This window comes from Psittacula echo (genome assembly GCF_963264785.1).
Source record: "Psittacula echo genome assembly, chromosome: Z".
Lineage (NCBI taxonomy): Eukaryota > Metazoa > Chordata > Aves > Psittaciformes > Psittacidae > Psittacula > Psittacula echo.
In genome coordinates, this window is record NC_137742.1 from 30,481,757 (window position 1) to 30,503,777 (window position 22,021).

General features: G+C 37.2%; 1 protein-coding gene across 2 annotated transcripts in view; it reads right to left on the reverse strand.

Annotated features, from left to right (window-relative positions):
- Positions 1-22,021, reverse strand: part of RFX3 (regulatory factor X3) — a 66,379-nt gene that overhangs the window by 38,646 nt on the left and 5,712 nt on the right. For both annotated transcript variants that reach the window (XM_080637277.1, XM_080637276.1), the window contains exons 2-3: positions 16,533-16,630; positions 2,589-2,847 (exon numbers count right to left, since the gene is read on the reverse strand). In XM_080637277.1, the coding sequence (XP_080493403.1) occupies positions 2,589-2,847; positions 16,533-16,630 (357 nt within the window). The remainder of the gene's footprint in view (positions 1-2,588; positions 2,848-16,532; positions 16,631-22,021) is intronic.

The following is a 22,021-nucleotide window of genomic DNA, read 5'->3' on the forward strand; positions in this document are numbered from 1 at the left end:
ATTATGCCTTCTAGTAAAATGAAAACAGACTTAGTTCTTTAAATTTACAGTTTAAGCATAACTTTTTCTGTTTCAATTAACTCTTCAATATTTCAGCTGAGCCTTACATACCAAGAGCCTAAAACTATAAAATCTAAAATCATGTTGTGTCCCACTTCCTTAGCAAGAAATGTACTTCTAATGTATCATACTTACAGAACTATACCATACATAATAAATAACACCTTAAAAAACAGAGGATGCTATTTTAATGTTAAAAATGCAATTTAATACTTGTAATTCAATTAGCAGTATTTTTCCCTATCTTAAAGGCAAGCTGATACAGCAGTATAGAAGTTACTTGGAACAACTAAACCAGGATGTTTCATTGGCACATGAAGCAAGAGAAAGATGTTGCTGAAAGTATGAACCTTAGATATTGATGAATTTTGACAAATCTAACTTCTAATTTAAAAAAAAAAAAAAATCAAAACAATTTTGAAGTTGAAAAATATAGCATGGAGTTTTGACATAATTCAAATAACTCTAGGACATCCAACTTCAAGGTACGTCTACTGTTCTTCATTGGTGTTTACTTGGTGCATTTAAGCCTTACTTGATTTCATATTCAGTTAAGTATTTCCGCTGACTGAATTGTGTTGCTCATGAATAAAGGAAAACTTAGAGCATGATAATCAAAACACAAAAATGCATTTGTTCTTATCTGATTAAGGAGAAAACTAGTATGATCTCTACACCAGGAAATATTTGTACTGAAATCTAGAATAATTTAAAACAACTAAGAAAAATAGGAATATTGTTACCATTTAAGTATGGTAATTTCAAATCTCAAATTTTTAAGAATGGCAATTTCAAATTTCAGCCTACCTAGAAGACCTATTCCTTACTTAGAATCATAAAATCACAGAATGGTTTGTGTTGGAAGGGACCTTAAAGATCATCTAGTTCCAATCCCCTGTCATGGGCAGGGACACCTTCCATTAGACCAGGCTGCTCAAAGCCCCACCAAACCTGGCTTTGAACACTGTCAGGGATGGAGCATTTACCACTTCTTTTGGGCAACCTGTTCCAGTGCCTCACCACTTCTGCCTATAGAAAATTCTGTTTTGCGTGTGCTTGGCAATCATAAAGTCAGGCGAAAAGCTATTGAAATATCTTCCAAATAAGTAAAATGACAAAGTACTTTAAAGGAAAAAATAAAACAATGAACTTAAAATCTTGGTTTTAACTGAATGAATCTGAAAGAGGAATGATTTCTTTTTTTCAGCAACTCTGTTCTTCTATTAAAATAATGTAAAATACGTCAGAGGTTAATATACACTCTTTTGATTTTGTAACTCGAAGATAAAAGTCTCTGTTGCTAGCTGAAAGATCCCACTATGTTACTGGTTTTTATACAATTCATAAATTGCAACCTTTTACAATATATATTTTTAGAAAATTATATTACACAGGTTTTGGATTAAATAGTACTTTTAATATTGTACAGAAACCTTGTATTTATCCATACCACCTTTGTATTTATTCATACCACCTTAAAAATCAAGACTTCATCTGATCATCCAAATTATCCAATGCTATCATAAACATTCATCATAATTCCAAATAGAAGAATATCAGATTTTTGATCATTACCTTGAGTAAAAGTAAAGTCCCCTTCGAGTAGTCATGAATCTGTACTGTTAATGACACTTTATCCCCCTCACTATATTTTCCAATTCTTCCTACTGTTATGTTTGACAGTTCTCTTCCCTATTACTTCCAAGTCTCTACATTGAGATTGGAATACCCAGAAGAATTAGGTAAAAGTATTCATTAGGGCTATGCAGCAAAGCTAGCCTAGGTACAAGCCCATTTTCCTAACTGAAATACAGGCTGATTGAGTAAGCTTTTAAAGGCAAGTTTTGTGTTTAAGTGATATTATCTATCACAATTGTAACAGAATGCATCTTCCCACAGTACTGTTAAGACACTTCCACCATTGATTTTTAATCTGGAATAGACTTTGGAGACATACCATAGGTTAAGTAAGAACAAATTGTTAAAAGGTAGTATCTGAGTATTCTGAACAATTGGAAATATTTGGGAATAAGCTACCAAGCCTACACTAATATTATGCAAATAAACCAAACAAAGGTAGGGAAGTTACACATGTAACATTCATGATTTATCATTTACATCTAACATAGTTGTGCTCAAAACCACAGTGGTTTTCTTAAATTTTCAGAATAAATACAAAATCTTAGTTCCTAACCTGACAAATATTCAGCTCAGACAAACGATTATGTGAGCATTCCCAAAGCATTCACTGATATTACATGAATGTAAAAATTTAACCTGTGAAATGCAAATATCTGCAAGCTGTCAAGGGAAAGGCCTGCCTTCATTTTTAAGTCTGCACAATATTTTTACTCCTGTATCTTACTTTATATTCTTAATACTAATTTTACAAAAAGTACTATGTAGTACTTATTCTGACAACTCAATAGTGCTATACATTCTGTCACAAAAACCTTGACAGTCTGCAAGAACATCTGAGTAGCTAAGAAATTAGTGTCAAAGATTTTGCATTAGTCTCAAATACTTACTGTTGCTGGGGAGGCCCGTGTTGTATGAGTCACTGAATGACCAGAATTTTCCATTGAATTGCCAATCAGATAGGTCCCTCCTGAGCTGCTAATGAGCTGTCCTCCTGTGACACCCATTTGAATCCCTCCAGTGCCCACCATGCTATGAGATGAGACCACTGTTGTCACCTGTGCAGAACTTCCTTGAGTATCGAAATAATTTCCCCCAGTGTTTTGGCTGTACATCTGGGTTTCTGTGTAAGGATAAGTTGTTGATCGGCTTCAAGAAAAGAAAACAAAAGGAAAAGAAATTATTTGTATTGTTCATTTAGCTGAGAGAAATGTTATAATTCTAGAAACATATGTACAATAGCTGTAACCAAATTAAGTAAGATTGACAAACAATCCCTGCCTCCTCAGAGAATAATATTTATTTAAGTCAAAGCACTAAATAAATAATTCAGTGACAATGTTAAACCATGTATCCACCAACTCTTCCAGAAAAATTTGTCAGTCTTACATTGAAGGGAAGAAGGTAATGGAAGTATGACAAAAATTGAGGAGACAGTTTTAAGAAAGAGCTCGTATGATTACTAATATATTGCAAAGCAATTTATAAAGTTCCATATTTTTTATCTGACAATAAAACTGAATTTTAGTCAGATGTCATATATTTTGCATACTGTGCATGTTGCAACATTTCAAAAAATTGATACAAATGTCAGCCAAAAGAACCAAATGTTTGAGAATCCTACATGATCTATTGTTTTTAAATTTGTGAAAGTTCTTAGCTGAAACTTGAAATTCTGAGTTCAGTGGTATTTTTGGAAATGCAATTATTTTTACAAGGTGAATTGAAAATAGGATATGAATTCACGTTGTGATGAAGGAAAAAAAACCCACTTAAGAAATAAAACCAAAACAGAACTATGACTTATAAAAACGTCACAAACATGAAAGAAGTTAAGAGTATGCATTAGTAACATTTTTAAATCACTTTAAACTCTGAAACATTAATGCCTCATTAAGCAGTTTACCCCAACAAACTATTCAGCTATCGAAACCTTCTATCATTCTTTCATGTTCTTAATCATGTATCTTGAATCACTACTCTTCATAGTTTATAATCTATTTACAGTTTTTGAATGTGTATTTGTTCCCATGTAGTAAATTTTTATCTTCAAATCAACATATTTCAGATTTGTTAAGTAATTATTTCAAACGCCAGATTCCTCATTTTGGAAAAGCCTGTTTGGAAGTTTTATCCTGTTTCGTGACTGCTAAGCTTTATATCTTGGCAAACATAATGATAGAAAGGTCAAAATGTAAAACAAGTCAGTTTACTCAACCAAATTTTCTTCTTTAAGCATAAAAACCTGTAACACTGCTTGCAATCAACAGGCAACACCATTTTCAAATTCAAAGTTTTCTACTAACTTGTAGCTGCATATGTTGAGATTCACTTAGTCCAAGAAATAAATTTTAAAAGTATGATTCAGAGAAAACAGAGAGGTGACCAATCTCTGTGTAAGTCCCCAATTTGTTTAGTATAATCAAACAAAACACAAAATCATGCAACACCATGCAATTAAACAAGTTCAACTAAAAAATTCACTTTTGCCCCGAAACACAACAAAAGGAGGAAGCAGCATACAACTTTTATGCAGTAAGCTGGTGATTAACACACCTATGCAGGAATTTGAAGTCAGTCTTTTTTTTTTCCCCTTTATATAGTCAGGGATTAATTAGTTTCTTATCTATACACAGAAAAGGCCATGGCAATTTACTATTTGTTGTTACTGCTTTTTAATTATGAAAACTTACACTACAGTAATTAGTACACAATGGGCTCAGAGAGAACAATTACTTCTTTAGCTCTAGTAAACTTTTAAATAACTCAAGAACATACAGTACCTTATCAACAACCAAAGTCAGAACTGCAGTTGTATTCACATACAGTTTCTCCCTCCCTCTTCAGAGACCTTTTGAATCTCAAAAACTTTAATCTTAAAATCCTAAAAGTTTCATAAGCATCATACTACATTATTTGCTCTCAGCCCTCCTCAAGCTTTTTATTTTGAGTATTTCAGCAGCTTCAAGATCAGATGCAGAAATGCCTTTCAGTCTACTGGAAATAAAAGCAACTAATGCCCAAACAGACAGTTTAATTCATTAACATTTATTTAGGAGAGTTAAAATTAGTTATATGTGCTCTGTAATAACCTCTGTATGTATTTGGGTACTGTTCAGGTTCCAATTAATCTGTTCTATCAAGCCAAGGTATCATTGTAATACCTTTTGATATCATTGTGGTATTGTTTATCTTATGAAGACCAAGGTAACTGCTAGCGAAGCTGGTGTTGCATCTGTCTCAGAATTACACAGTTTACACAATGCGAACAGAGCTATGCAGCAAAGGACAATTTAGGAAAATGTAATGATGGAAGGTCAAGGGAAACAATTCACGCAAATGATTCTCAAAGGACTGTACGTTGTTATTTGTGCCAAAAGAGGAAAGAAAAATTCGGTATCAGTATCAGGTATCAGTAAGGAAAGGAACAAAAGACAACGCCATTGTTGGCAGTAAAAATAGACATGGCTAGAAGAAAAAGTCTGTCCAGAAGATGTGAGGAGAACAAATCTCACTTGCAGAAGTGGAATTGAAGAGTCAGCTCTTTAAAGCAATGGCAAACCCCACAGAATGCTCAAAATTTCACAAGAAAATTACAGCACAGAAATTGTGTGTAATAGACAAAAGGAAATGCTTGTTTGCTTTTACTTTGTTTAGATCTGTGTCTGGTCGAAGCAGTAAAGGTTGAGGGCTGCCTTGGTTGCAGCAACCACGAGATGGTGGAATTCAGGATCTTGTGTGGTAGGACCAGTACAATGGCAAGTAGAATTGCAACCCTGGACTTTAGCAGGGCAAACTTTGGCCTTTTCAAGCAATCGCTAGGGGAAATCCCATGGGCAAGGCTGCTTGAAGGTAAAGGGGCCCAAGATAGTTGGTTGACATTCAAGAATTGCTTATTCCGAGCTCAAGAGCAGAGCATCCCGACACGTAGGAAGTCAAGGAAGAGGGCCAGGAGACCTGCGTGGCTAAATAAGGAACTGCTGGGTATGCTCAAGCGGAAGAGGAGAGTTTATAGGTCATGGAAGGAGGGGCTGGCCACTTGGGAGGAATATAAGGCTGCTGCTAGGGGATGTAGGAAGGCAGCTAGGATGGCTAAGGCCTCCTTAGAATTAAATCTGGCGAGAGGGGTCAAGGACAGCAGAAAGAGCTTTTTCAAATACATAGCTGATAAAACTAACACCAGAGGCAAGGCAGGCCCACTGGTGAATGGGATGGGTGCCCTGGTGACAGAAGATACAGAGATGGCAGTTATTGAATGCCTTCTTTGTCTCAGTCTACTCTGCCGGAGGCAGTCCTGAAGAGCCCTGTACTCCTGAGACCTCAGATGAAGTCAGGTCAATGGAGCAGTTTGCCTTAGTCGACGAGGAATGGGTTAGAGACCAGTTGAGCAATCTGGACATCCATAAATCCATGGGTCTAGATGGGATGCACCCGCAGGTGCTGAGGGAACTGGCAGAAGTCATTGCTAGACCACTCTCCATCATCTTTACCAAGTCTTGGGAAACGGGAGAGGTGCCTGAGGACTGGAGGAAAGCAAATGTCACTCCAGTCTTCAAAAAGGGCAAGAAGGAGGACCCGGGTAACTATAGACCGGTCAGCCCCACTTCCATCCCTGGGAAAGTGATGGAACACCTTATCCTTGATGCCATCTTAAGGCATGTCAAGGATAAGAGGGTTATGAGGGGCAGTCAACATGGCTTTACCAAGGGGAAGTCATGCTTGACCAACCTCATAGCCTTTTATGAGGAAATAACATTGTGGATGGATGATGGCAGAGCGGTGGATGTGGTCTACCTTGACTTCAGCAAAGCATTTGACACAGTCTCCCACAGCATCCTCATAGCCAAATTGAGGAAGTGTGGTCTGGATGATCAGGTGGACTGCAAACTGGCTGAAGGACAGAAGCCAGAGAGTTGTAGTCTATGGGGCGGAGTCTAGTTGGAGGCCTGTATCTAGTGGAGTGCCTCAAGGGTCAGTATTGGGACCAGTATTATTTAATATATTCATCAATGATTTGGATGAGGGAATTGAGTGTACTGTCAGCAAGTTTGCTGATGACACTAAGCTGGGAGGAGTGGCTGACACGCCAGAAGGCTGTGCTGCCATCCAGCGAGACCTGGACAGGCTGGAGAGTTGGGCAGGGAGTAACTTGATGAAATATAACAAGGGAAAGTGTAGAGTCCTGCATCTGGGCAGGAACAACCCCAGGTTCCAATATAGGTTGGGGAACAACCTGTTAAAGAGTAGTGTAGGGGAGAAGGACCTGGGGGTCCTAGTGGACGGCAGGATGACCATGAGCCAACACTGTGCCCTTGTGGCCAAGAAGGCCAATGGCATCCTGGGGTGTATTAGAAGGGGGGTGGTCAGTAGGTCGAGAGAGGTCCTCCTTCCCCTCTACTCTGCCCTGGTGAGACCGCATCTGGAATATTGTGTCCAGTCCTGGGCCCCTCAGTTCAAGAAGGACGGGGACCTGCTGGAGAGAGTCCAGCGCAGGGCAACTAAGATGATTAAGGGACTGGAGCATCTCCCTTATGAGGAAAGGTTGAGGGAGCTGGGTCTCTATAGTTTGGAGAAGAGGAGATTGAGGGGTGACCTTATTAGTGTATATAAATATATAAAGGGGAGTGTCACGAGGATGGAGCCAGGCTCTTCTCAGTGGCAAACAATGATAGGACAAGGGATAATGGGTACAAACTGGAACACAAGAGGTTCCACTTAAACTTGAGAAGAAACTTCTTCTCAGTGAGGGTGACGGAACACTGGAACAGGCTGCTCAGGGGGGTTGTGGAGTCTCCTTCTCTGGAGACATTCAAAACCCGCCTGGACACATTCCTGTGTAACCTTATCTAGGTGTTCCTGCTCCGGCAGGGGGATTGGACTAGGTGATCTTTTGAGGTCCCTTCCAATCTCTAACATACTTTGATACTGTGATACTGTGTGTACCATGTATAGTTTCTGAAAAGGACTGATTATATCAGAACACCTATATCTGCATATAACAGTACTGTTTATCAATGGAGCAAGAACAACCACTGGGGTACACAAGTGTACACACCCCAACATAAACACACTCTTCCTTTTGTTCTAACAACCAGCAGCTTCTTCTAGAACACCTGACTACTGGAGATGATTAAGCAAACCTTCAGCAATAGAGACCAGCAGGGTAATTAAAGTGAGATAAAACCATAACTATTACATGCAGCAATATCTGCAACTTAGCAAAGAGCTTTTCAACTTAATCAAAATACAAAAAAATTCACCTGGAAATTAAAAAATGCAGCTGGATTTGAGATGATGTTTTGAAAGCAGTGACTCAAAAGTTTTAAGGTCATTGCATATGATAATATGACCTCTCAACATTAAACTGTAGCAAAGAGGAAAATAAGATGTTATATTCTTTAGACACATACACAAGGGATAACTTGAAATAAGGAACTTCTACATAGCACTTGTAGGACAAACATGCAATACTTTCTCAGATAATTTGTCATATACCATATAGTCAGTTCTTTCCCATTGCAAAGGTTGTAAAAGCCCTCCTAGCTCTTCTTTTCTTTGACAGTTGCATATAAAGATGATCTAGGGACAAAACTCAATGCAACTAAAGTCTTCTGGCTTTTTATGAGAACACCAAGATGATATCCTATGGCTTGAGATACAAGGTAAACAACAGAATAATTGTCTTAGTAGGGAACAGATAGTTCCTCCTATCAAAACACTGTGAAATTCAGTGTTTACTAGAACATGGCATTAGAATGTTCATCACAGTTACTAATAAGTTTGAAATCTAAGTAATCAGGCTGCAGAATCCTAGGTTTCCAGAAGGTTGTGCAAGCTAGATGATATTTACCCCGAAAACAAGTCAAACAAAGTCAGACACTGTGCAAACTCAATTAGATTAAGCAAGCCCAGAACATGTGTCCATGTTAAGATCCCCCATTGGAAATTAATGAGATCAGCATGAGTTGGAGTAGGATTGCAAGGTACAGTAATTCAAGGCATCACCTATTATGCCTTATTGCTTACATACATTTTATGACAATTTGAAACCCCAGCACTACCCTGTAAATTAAGTGCAATCTTTTGCACTATATTACAGACACTAATGTAATGTTACTGAGCTTAACTTTTAGATACACTTTTGCCTCTTCAAAGAAAGGTGACAAATAAAAACAACGGCACAGAAAGAGTTAACCTCGTTGTTGCCCTCCCTTAGTTTTCAGTGTGTACATGCATACATTCACACATAAGAAATAATTCACAATCTATGTAAATGTCAAAAGTCTGATCTATTGACTACTATCAGTGTTCCTGCCATGCCACTATGTCTCGAGCTTTTAACATAGGCTGATCATGGCCACAGATTTTCTCTAAGCAAGCAGTTGATCGGACAGACTTACCTTTCCTATATTTATTTTTGCCTAGTCTCCTACAGGCTTAGGGTAGTTTTATTCATGTCTTAGAAATATCTGCCTTGTTCAAAGATTTTTGCATCATTCTGTGTTTTAGACAAAAAAACCCCATACCCTAAAGAGATTTATTTCCTTTTCCAGGAATTGAGAAATTCAGAGTGTATTTAAATAAAAAATCTCAAATCAGGTTAGAAGTTCAGGCAGTGCAGTTTCTATTTGTTTTAATTAGATTTTAACTTGAAATTATATTCTAGTAACTTCTGTGTCTTGCAAAATAAGTAATTAACTACTGAATTCTAATCACTAGCTGTAGACATTGACTTGGAAAATACAAGCCTTGGGTAAAATGCACATAAATCTATCTTTTTATTTGAAATTATATACATTAACTACATATATACATATAACTACTTATATGCATGTAAGTACATATAAGTACGTATATGTATACGTATATTGTAGTGTAAGTTGAAATACCAGCATCCGTTTACAGTGGCTGTACAAGAAGAGCATCTTAATTCAAACAATAAAACCATTCAGCATAATTAGTGTCATTTTTTATTATTTTTCTGTAATTCTAATTTAAACAAGCAAGTTACATAATAGTTATTATCTTCCTCCTCAAGTAATAACCTCAGAATTACTCTTGTGGGTTTTAGTATAGATTACCTACATAGATCAGCAAGCAGGCATGTAAGTATTTTTTTTGCTGTCATTTCGGTATTGAAAGTTAGCCTTTTATGATACTTAATTAACTAAGGAATTATTTCATGGAATATAAACAGGATAAACACTAGATGAAAACAAACATTTCCAGGTACACTGTTATTTATATGCACAGTAACTAATGCTCATGATAATGCTATGTAGTATTGCAATATGGTAGAAAATCTCCATGCATAAAAACCAAGAAAGTCTTTCACAATAGAAAAATATCCTTGAACTCCTTTAAGATTTCGGTTCAACCCTATGGTCGTAAAGCTGATAGTGGGCTTCACTCTCTTCACTGGAAAGAACAGAATCCTTTTTCTCATACTGAGTGAAGGCCTTATCACAGCCAATGCACTAGTGCAGACTCTGGAAGTGGTATATCATAAGAAATGGGAAGAAAACAAAGTGCCATATGCCCTAACATTGACACAACAGAACATGATAAAGCAGTCAAATGATAATGGAGAAAGCTAAATAGTCTGTCTCACACAGCTCCCTTCCTCCCACAAAGAAATCTACTCATGCACCTAGAATATTTATTCAGGGCTTTTTAATAACAAATGAAATCCCAGTAAAGCAATAACCTTCTTCCACAAAAGCCTCCTCAATTGACCTAAAGACAAAGATGGAAGAACTGACAAGACAGCAAGTCATTGTTTCCTTTCACCTATCCTCGCGTATCAATTGAAACTGCTAAAATCAAAGATCAAAACCTACACTAAGAAAGGGCAATTGATGCATCTATAACCAGGGAACAAAAATTCAAAGTAAGTAATTTCCTTCGTAATAATGAATAGCTGACCTGCCTTATACATATACATTTTTTTCTATATGGACAACTTAAAACATATCAGCCAGAAAAATGCTTTAAAAAAACTTTCTAAAATTTACTAAAATACAGTTGCATTATTCCACATAACAAAACTCTTACTAGTCATATTCAAAAATTAAAGTAAGTATGTTACTGACAGTAATTCATTGAGATGAACTGAGATCTTCAACACTGAAGATCTGAGATCTTCAACACTCAGTCCAAAATATTTTTCCACATGGAAACAAAGCATTAAAAGCACACTCAATGCACAACTGCACGAAACCCCAGTAAATCAAGGAACAAAGTAAATGACAATAGAAGAGAAATCTTATGAATTATATTCTCAGGACCTGTAAATTAAGACAGGTAAGGGAACCTTAGCAACAGACCTCTAAAAATTCTGTTGAAGTACTGCAGACCTGTAATCCAAATAACATGGTACTGCCACTGTTAGGAAACTGTCACAGCGTTTGTACTAAATCTGCAAGATCTCAAGACTTGGGTTTGTCAGGCTTTCTTTGTCTAGACTTGTCTGTGCTAGCCTACAGCTTTGTCCTAGCTTAGCTGTAATAGTAAGTGTTGAACATTTAGATAAATGTTACTTAAACTGTCTCCATTTTAGCTTAGCTTTCTACTATTCTGTGTTATAAAACGCCTTGTTAAAATGCTGATGCATTGCTCTAACTAACAGACAGTAATATTAAATAGCTATTACATGCAGAATAAACAATGACCCTAGATTAAAAATGTAGCAGAGGATCATGAGCTGGAGTGACAGTATTCAAGAAGTGCCCAGCAAATGTAAAACACGCTATATGCAGTAAATTCAAATGTAACATGAAAATGGAAACCAATGAAGAATAATGTGAGGACTGTGATACGAAACATATGAACACAGCTGCAAATGGACATAGTGTAAGTACAGAACTCCCCATAAAGCATCATACTTCTCCAGGCATAAGACCTGTGATGGTAGTAACTTGCTGTAACCCTTTCTCAGATGGAAGCCATTGACCTTAGTATGCAGAGGGGTAGTAAAAGGGTAAGCATAATGTCAGAGAAAAAAAGATGGATACTAGGAAGTCCTAAGAAGATAATGACTTTATTGATAACGATTCTTTGATTTGACAGTTAAGATTTTAATTAAAGTCACAGCAAATTCTTGGTTCAACATGTCTTTTGCCACATAAACCACACAAATGGCAGCAAAAAAATCTGTGAAGAATGTGATTTGGGCACAACAGCAATTCTTGGACAACCTCAGCAATTAAAATCCTCTTGGCCACACCAGAATTATCAAGTAAATGGCTCCATTTGATTAAAAGATTATAATTAGATGAAAGTTCATGTCTAGCAGAGGGGACTCACTTGGCTTCTTAATATAGGTGCAGCCATAATATTATCTATTCTAAACTGCCAGATAAGCCTGTACATGCCATTGCAATAACTGTGAGTTTTTGTTTCAGTATAGAGTGACATGCTTGACAAGTAAAATTGATATTAACCAGACACAAATGTAGATAACGTAATTCAAATATCCTCAAATTATACAATAGATGTGACAAGTTGCAGGTTACACCCCTTGAATTACCATTATGCCTCCAATAATACTAACACCAAATAACTTTCAAGTGTAGACAAATCATGCTATAAAATGCGTGGGAAGATTTGTGTTATAAGAATACAACAGTTACACTTGACAAAGACTGTGAAAACTGACAAACTTCTTACCTTTGGACTCAAAAGATTCAGGTAACTCTCCTCATATACATTCTAACTTTAATTCTTTGTTGCTATCATATATGGACTTTAATCAGTGCTAGTTTGCAAGTAGGTTTTTTTGACGTAAAAAAACTAAGTCTTTCATTAAATATGCTGAAACTTTTATTCCAGAGATGCCTGTACACTGAATTAACGTCTTCACCCTAACTATTGGCTGCAGCCTTCTTATTCCATTGCTAGAGCTGTACTGTCAACTTGATAGATTATGGAAGCACCCTATATCTGATTTTGAGTTATAATTAAGATTTTGATTTAGCATTATGATAAAATAAATCAAACAATTATAGGAAACCAACCCAAAAGAGAAACTAGTGATCACTCTAGTCAATCACATAATTTACAAACCTAATTCTATTTTCTGAAAGTGAAACAGATAATTTCTGGAGTGGAAGTAACCGGACAAACTGCCTGATACACAATTCTGTGAATCTGTCGGGATCTACAAGGCTCATCTTTCATAAATTTCAATATGAGGAGTCCCTGCCCATGGCAGGGGGGTTGGAACTAGATAATCTTAAGGTCCTTTTCAACTCTAACTATTCTATGATTCTATGAAGAACAGAAAAAGATGAACTGCAATCTGAACACTTGCCTAACTATTTTAGCACAAGGGTCTGGCTTCTGTGTTTTCTATCACAACAGGACTCAACAGCAAATAGAAAAACAATTCTTCAATTTCTGAAGGAAGGTAGACATCAGCAACCTAGAAGGACATTCTCCTTCACCTATCAAATAAATAGTACTATGGCATGTAATACATAGAGTCAGAGAATCATAGAATCGTAGAATGGTTTGGGTTGGCAGAGAACTTAAAGATCACCCAGTTCCACATCCCACCGCCCGCCATGGGACACCTTCCACTACAGCAGGTTGCTCAAACCCTCATCCAACTTGGCCTTGAACACTGTCAGGGATGGAGCATCCACAGCTTCTCTGGGCAGCTTATGCCAGCATCTCGCCATCATCAGAGAGAAGATTTTCTTCCTAATATCTAATCTGTTCAATAACTTCAATTAACATAATTTATATAAATTACATTTTTCCATTATTAATCGGGAGTATAAAAGTATATGAGAAAATATGTTTCACAATATATAGTTTTAAGAATTCTGAGTAGAAACACAGACTTGTCTGATTCTCCACAAATGAAACTATAATCTTTAGAGAGGTTAATGTTCCCAAAACAATTAAACAACAATTTGGCTGTTCACAAAGTTGCTGTTCATAACAACACAGGTGAATTTTTCTTGTATAGTAGGGAAAGACAATCTAGGTTAGGCTCACCTGCTAAGGAGAGTTTTCTTATTGTATTAAGTATATACAGTATATGTCTTTTGTATCCCACTGACAAATTTTGCAGAAACTGACAAAGTGATTTGTGATTTAGATTTAGAAACTATTCATTAGGGACTGTAGTGACAGGACAAGGCATAACAGGTTAAAACTTAAACAGGGGAAGTTTAGATTGGATATAAGGAAGAAATTCTTTACTGTTAGGGTAGTGAGGCACTGGAACAAGTTGCCCAGGGAAGCTGTGAATGCTCCGTCCCTGGCGGTGTTCAAGGCCAGGTTGGACAGAGCCTTGGGTGACATGGTTTAGTGTGAGGTGTCCCTGCCCATGGCAGGGGAGTTGGAACTAGATGATCTTAAGGTACTTTCCAACCCTAACTATTCTATGATTCTATGATTCGAAACACATTAAAATCATGGAAACCTGAAGGTTTGTATGAAGCAGTCAGTAACGTCTGGTTCTAGTTTTATGAAGGACTGTAAGTAGTCATGTAGTTCATATCTCAAACAGTGCCAAAAGTGTGTGGGCCCACAGCTCACGTAAGAATTTACAAATGATAACTGAAAAGAGAAACCTGAATAATAGCCTTTTAAAGAATGACCTCTTTTGTAGGCTAACAGTGCTGTGGTCGCAATGAAGTCATGCTGCCATTGAGTGCTGTTGTACGGGACATGCTAAACTTCAGTCCGAGTCAAATGCAGCAAATGGTATATTATGACTGATATCCCTAACACGTTCTTCTTGATCCCTTTGGCAGCAGAGTGCAGGCTGCAGTTTTCTTTCACTTGGAGGGATATCTAGTACACCTGGAATTGACTGCCCCAGGGACGGAAACAGAGCCCTAGTATTTGCCATGCTCCCTTTTTTCCTGTACATGTTAAAAACCAGTTTTGGTTTTTGCAGTTACAAAAATCAAGTAACAAATACTCTAACCAGGAATAAAGGGCCCTGCCTCCAGTCAGGTGGAAGAAAGGGACAGCTGGGTTTACTGGACTGTGAGAACTTGACTGCCTGGCACATCAGCCCCACAGGACACAGCTCAGACCATAGCATTTGAGCTGGTCTGAAAGGGTCAAAGGGTGAAAAAATATGCTTTACACCACAGCCAGGGACCACAGTCCCATACTGGGTGCCAAAAATGACTGTTGTGGTTTAATCCCAGCTGGCAACTAAGCCCCAAACAGCCGCTTGCTCCTTTCCCCTCTGGTAGGATGGGGGAAGAATCAGAAGGGTAAAAGAGAAAACTCATGCACTGAGATGAAGACAGTTTTGCAAGTAAAGATAAAATCATGCATGCAAGTAAAGCAAAAGAAGAAATCAATTCACTGCCTTCATGAGGTAGGAGGGGCAGGCCAGCGTTCGGCCACCTCCAGGAAAGCAGGGCTCTATGACACGTAATGGTTACTTGGGAAGACAAACATCACTCCAAACATCCTCGTTTCTTTTTCTTCCCCCACCTTTCATTGTTGAGCACAATGTCCTGCAGTCTGAGACACCCCTTTGGTGTATCCCCAGCCTACTTGCTTGCAGGGTAGTATGTGAAGCAGAAAAGGCCTTGGCTATGCATAAGCACTGCTCAGCAAGAACTAAAACACTGCTATTGCTGTCAAGGCTGTTTGTAGCACAAGTCCGAAATATAAATACAATACAAAATACAAGGCCAATAGCAGCGGCTATGAAGAAAATTCTCTCTGTCAAAACCAGTACAATGAGGAAGTCTAATGCCTATTTAAGATACATTTGTTTAGGATTTAAAAGTTAAAAGAAAACAGACAAGAAAGTATGTGAAAAATTAAGTATGCAAAATGTGCTAGTAGAAATCACCAAAGCATGCTTCCAGTGTTAACATCAGAAGTCTCTGATCCAAATAATATTGCTCTTTTGAATCACTTTTGGATTGCCATCAACAAATAAGTACCTGCAGAGAATAAAGAAGCTTTCTAAATTTATTTCTTTCTGAAGCCAGTAACAAGGCAAAAACAGTAAATGAAAAAGAGAGGCAGAGAAGCTTCTTCCAAAGCAACATGATTGTACTTCGATGTCTGAGCTAACTTCAAAGCTGGTGCTGCTCCAAGTCAGGGATTAGACTAGATAACCTCCAGAGGTCTGGTCAAGCCTAGATTATTTTAGATTTCTAAGCTTGCATACTGGAGAAAGGAACCTGATGATTCAGAAGTATGTTCAAGGAAGCAAGAAATGCACAATAATGTGCAGAAAGGAGGCTACTGAACGGCAAAAGGAGACAGCATTACTCTCCTTTTGCCTCTCCTCACTGCTTTGAAAAAAAATAATTATATTACTACTTTCTTTAAAGAATAATAACAGCTGTTGCACCTTTCTATGCATTTGCCACTAGGATTGCAGCCAGGAAGACAGAAGGACTTGGCTTCTGTCCTGAGGACAGAAGTTAACAGAGTACATCCTACAGACAGAATCACAGCTAATAGAATCAACTAGGTTGGAAAAGACCTTTAAGATCATAAAGTTCAACCATTCCCCAGCATTGCCAAGGCCATAAACTGAAAGGTATTGTTGTATCTTTCAAACACAAAGCTGTACATGTAATTTCATGTAAGCACAATAAAAACAATCACAAGAATTCTACATACACAAAAATATGCCTCAACAAATTAATATAAACACTTCATAAACAGTGTGAATTAATATTTTCATTCAAAAAACTATCTTGACAATAAAAGAGCTTTGATCGAATCATTTTTACTTCCACCTGAGAATACACTAGAGTTGGTAGAACCTAACTGAAAATACATATTTAACTTCACAGTTTAATAATCATTCAAATTCTGATAATTTCCCAACTTACATAGCTCCATTAGTGTAGACTGTGTCACTTCCCTCCACATACTGAACCTGGGCTGGGTAGACATGCTGTACCTGTTGCACAGGCTGCACTTGCTGTACCTGAAAAAAAAAAAAAAGCCAGCAGAAATTTGGATAATTGTAAAGAAGGACTGATGCTTCAAGGGCACCTAATGGCTTCTAAACAATATAAAATAACTCTGTTCTCATAATTACTAAATGTATGTCATAGCAATAACAAAGAAAGATACTTTTCTTCCACAATATCTGTGCCATAAGACTGATAAATGGAGCTCTAACACTGAAGATGCCCATTCATGAAGCATACATACCTTCAGTCTCAAAGACACAACTAACTGGAAAACATAATAAGGATGAAATGAAGTATAGCTACGCTTTGCACCAAGCTGAAGAATTACATTTACTGTGGAATAAGGTATCATTTGGCCACATGTATGCCTTTTCTTTCATTTCAGTCCTGCATCGGACAAACCTTAAATGACAGCTCAGAAGCATTGTAGAAAGTTTAGAATAAAGGTTTGCATTAAGATAATTTAGCTCTTGTGTAAGAGCTTTTGACCTTTGTATACTACAGTGATATGAGCTTTTTCTCCAGTAATGTTTTGATCCAATGTAAAATTATGGATCATAGCATCACACAATCATAGAATCAACTAGGCTGGAAAAGACCTTTAAGATCATCAAGTCTAATTGTTACCCTAGCATTGCCAAGTCCACTACTAAACCATACCATTGAGGGCCTCATCAAAACACTCAAGCTGAGTAACCACTTCCACCAAATATTATCAGCTATAACAAACTCTGACAAAACCTGGTTTTACATCAATGAGCTAAAGAACAGAAGGCATTAATGCATGGATTATCTTCATATATATTGCTAAGATGGCACACCTGTTTTGTAAAAGCACACATAGTCATAAATCATAGAATCACAGAATAGTTAGGGTTGGAAAAGACCTTAAGATCATCTAGTTCCAAACCCCCTGCCATGGGCAGGGACACCCCACACTAAACCATGTCACCCAAGGCTCTGTCCAACCTGGCCTTGAACACTGCCAGAGATGGAGCATTCACAACTTCCTTGGGCAACCCATTCCAGTGCCTCACCACCCTCTCAGTAAAGAATTTCTTCCTTAGATCCAATCTAAACTTCCCCTGTTTAAGTTTGAACCCGTTACCCCTTGTCCTATTACTATAGTCACTAATGAATAGTCCATCCCCAGCATCCCTATAGCCCCCCTTCAGACACTGGAAGGCTGCTATGAGGTCTCCACGCAGCCTTCTCTTCTCCAGGCTGAACAGCCCCAACTTTCTCAGCCTATCTCCATACGGGAGGTGCTCCAGTCCCCTGATTATCCTTGTGGCCCTCCTCTGGATTTGTTCCAACAGTTCCATGTCCTTTTTATGTTGAGGACACCAGAACTGCACACAATACTCCAAGTGAGGTCTCACGAGAGCAGAGTTGAGGGGCAAGATCACCTCCTTCGACATGCTGGTCACGCTCCTTTTGATGCAGCCCAGGATACGGTTGGTTTCTGGGCTGCGAGCGCACACTGAAGCTGGTTTATGTTCATTTTTTCATCGACCAACACCCCCAAGTCCTTCTCTGCAGGGCTGCTCTGAATCTCTTCTCAGCCCAACCTGTAGCTGTGCCTGGGATTGCTCCGACCCAGGTGTAGGACCTTGCACTTGTCATGGTTAAACTTCACAAGGTTGGTATCAGCCCACCTCACAAGCGTGTCAAGGTCCCTTCGGATGGCATCCCTTCCCTCCAGTGCATCAACCGAACCATGCAGCTTGGTGTCATCAGCAAACTTGCTGAGGGTGCACTCAATCCCACTGTCCATGTCACCGACAAAGATGTGTTCAACACATCAACCAAGACTGGTCCCAACACAAATCAATTCCTTTGATTTATATACTATGTAAGGAAGCTCCAGGGTATGCAAATTTTCTTTCCATTATTAATTCTTTTGTCTTCTGCCACTGTAACAATTAAGAATTCCATATTTTACCCTGCCATCACTTGGAGAAGCCGTACTTTGGTTCAAGAGCAGGTCAGAATCTAGAAATATAAAAGGACTTAAGAGACTTCATAGCCAACCACAATTTTACCCAAGGAACCAAATTAAGAAAGTGACAATGCACATATTTAGTAAATAGACTTAACATAAACTACTGTTACGTGACTGTCATTGATTTTCTTATCAATTAACTTCAGCATTATCAAGTTAGTCCTAACAATTGCAAACACCCAATGAATCTGAGTTGCATACATTTGATGGATCATCTCCAGGACCTCTTTGGGAATACCCTTTTTTAACACCTTCAATTCTGCTGTATTTTTAAAAGTTCAGTAAATAACCACATTTTTCCTAGTCTTACATAGTATTGACTGAGACTGTGAAAGGAGAATCCAGACTTTCACAGAAAACTTCCCTTAGGTTGACATTAAAGCCTGAATTCTGAAAGAAACCCAAAACACTCAAGGTTTTGAATGCAGCTATACTGGCATGATATAAAACCAGATTTTTCTATCCATTAACAGCAATGAAACACAACATGATGGTTGAAATATTTACTAAAATCCAAAGTTTTATGATTTCCCACATGAAGCACTACATGTATTAAGGGCCTACAAGAAATCTGGAGAGAGACCTCTTACAAGGACATGTAGTGACATGACAAGGGAGAATGGCTTTAAACTGAAAGAGGGGAGATTTAGATTAGGTATTAGGAAAATATTCTTCTCTGTGAGGGTGGTGAGACACTGGCACAGGTTGTTCAGAGAACCTGTAGATGCATGATCCCTGCCAATGTTCAAGACTAAGTTGGATGGACTTTGAGCAACCTGGTCTAGTGGATGGTGTCCCTGCCTGTGGCAGTGGGGTTGGAACTTAAGATGATGTTTAAGGTCCCTTCCAATCCCAATTCAATGGTTATATGATAAATTTATATCATAGAATAATAGAATGGTTAGGGTTGGAAAGGATACAAGCTACTATCATTTCAAAAACAGGTTCAGCATAGTGCAAGACCCTTACCATAGAACTGAGAGGATATTGCAGGGAAAAAGTGGTATAAAGTGTATCAAATCTCAATATCTATTGGACAGGAAACTGAAAAATTCCAAAATGGGTTTATTCTCTGGCTTGGAACAAGAAGAATAAATTCATTTCATCCACCACTACTACTAGAAAGGTCATGACTCTTTATGCAAATAAAGTAACTCATCTTTTAAAGCAACATTTAAGAATGGATAGACTAAGTACTATTATAGTATCTTATAATACTTTTGTAGATAAAAATGTTTTTCCTTTAAATTTTAATGATGAAGTTCAACACAAAACCACTGAATTAGGTTAATTTTTCCAATAATAAAAGAAGGCAGTTTATAAAAAAAGTTATTTTGCTTCAGCTTCTCTGAAACTCAGTAATGCTATGGTTAAACTGATTATAGTGCCCAAGGAAGCTTTAGTCACTGCATTGTATTGCAATGTGCATAACATCCTTAAGGTAGAGAAAGTCAGAGGTAAAGCTATGACAAATAAGTTAGAGGTAAAGCTATGACAAATAAAAAAAGTGGCCTTTACGATGGCCTTGTATATGAAAATCCTGTCATCTGGAAAATCTTTGTTATATCTCCATTTCTAATTTTATTTCCTATTTTATTTCATCTGGGGAAAAGTATTTTAATGGAAATTATTTCTAGTGCCTCTGGATTTTCTTTTTATTCTCCAATGTCAGGAAGAAATTAACTGCATTTATCTACTTTCTTTAATTATACAAATTACAGAAATTACTTGAAAATTACTTGTTTGAGGAAACAAAACATCATCAAAAAAAGCCTCAACATTTTTTTGTGGAAATTGTGGGGAAAAAAACCCTAAAATTCTTCCCTTCTGTTTTATTTATCCTTTTCCTTGCATCTTTCGTTAAAGAAATTGTATCAGATATCTACTTTAGTTTTGGGGGCAAAGCAGAAATTTGAGATCACAGAGAGAATATTCAACAGAGATCTAAATTTAAATAGCCTTCTTGTATTAAAAAATACAGCAAGAAATAAATGATTTGGGGTGAAAATAGAAAATATAATGAATTGGTTATTAAAACGGACAGCATGCAAGTTCAAAAATTGTATGGTTTTGGGTGGACTGGTGATCTAGTCATGGTAACTGTTGTTACTGTCTGGCTGGAAAACATACTGACTTGTACAGGAAATGAGTTAAGTAGGTTCAGACAGCAGATCTTTTGTTACTTTTGCTTCAGTGATTGTAGCCTGAAAAAAATAACTAGAATAGGATTAGAAGTAAGCAGCTGAAATGTTCCAGAAGAACAAGAGGGAAATGAAAACTCATTTCACTATACATGTGTAATTATAATTACTAGTTGAAGGGGAAAAAAAGGAAAATAAATGGTATTATTAACTATACTCCTTAGAGGAGAATTGAGGAACTAAGATAATTTGTATCAATGAGATTTTGTAAACAAATTGAAGTGCATAAAAGCATACTGAAATGCAGAAATCACATTGAAGCACAGACACAAGATTTAAGATAGAATTTTGATTTACAAGAAAAAGTTTTTATATTCAAAGTACTACTAAGCAAAGAGTAGAACAAAGGGCAAAACATTTAAGGATTTTTAAACTCCATTTTAAAAAGAACATATAATTATCCACAGTGCAAATGATGCAAATGATTTGGATGGGCATTGTTTTCTGTTCTCAGAGATGAAAAATAATTTTTGTAGCTTCATTAGTCTGGATTACTTTTGCAAAGTAACATATAAATAGCACATGCTGTAATATTCTAAGCACATTCATATTTATATTATGGCTAATGTCAGTTCATTATTATGTTTTTCATATGCTAAACATGATTTTGCATTAAGGACAAGTTTGATTAGCAGAAGTGTCTCCATCTCCAGTAAATGATACAATGCTTTGTGAATGTGATGGCCATTATGTATAGTGAATATGAAGAAATGCTTTTCTCAACTTCCGATGCATGGATATACTTTTATGAAATAAATTATATGACTATTTTTAGTTTTATTTCTCCAATTTTTCCACATTGCATGGCATAAACTTCAAACTGAGTTTTGAATCCTTAGTTTACTGCACTGTATTTAAGAGTGCTTGTTGAAAAAGTGATGATACATTAGTGAAAAATCCTCATATCTGAGGAAACAAATGACTTAGGCTGTTAGAACGTCATTTAATTACACTTCCACCTTTTTGGTCTTATTCTTGGTGCTTTTTGCTTACATGTGGATGTGTTTGTTCCCTTACCATTTCCATCTATCCCATCTCAACACTGACAGCTGCTGCGCAGCATGAAACCCACTGCCAACAGTGACATTTTTACAAGAGGGGAAGCCCAGATTTCCATTAATAGTACCCTTTTTTCCCTATGCTTGAAGTATCACAGCAGACTTTTATGAGCTCCACATTTATACCAGCTATATGCA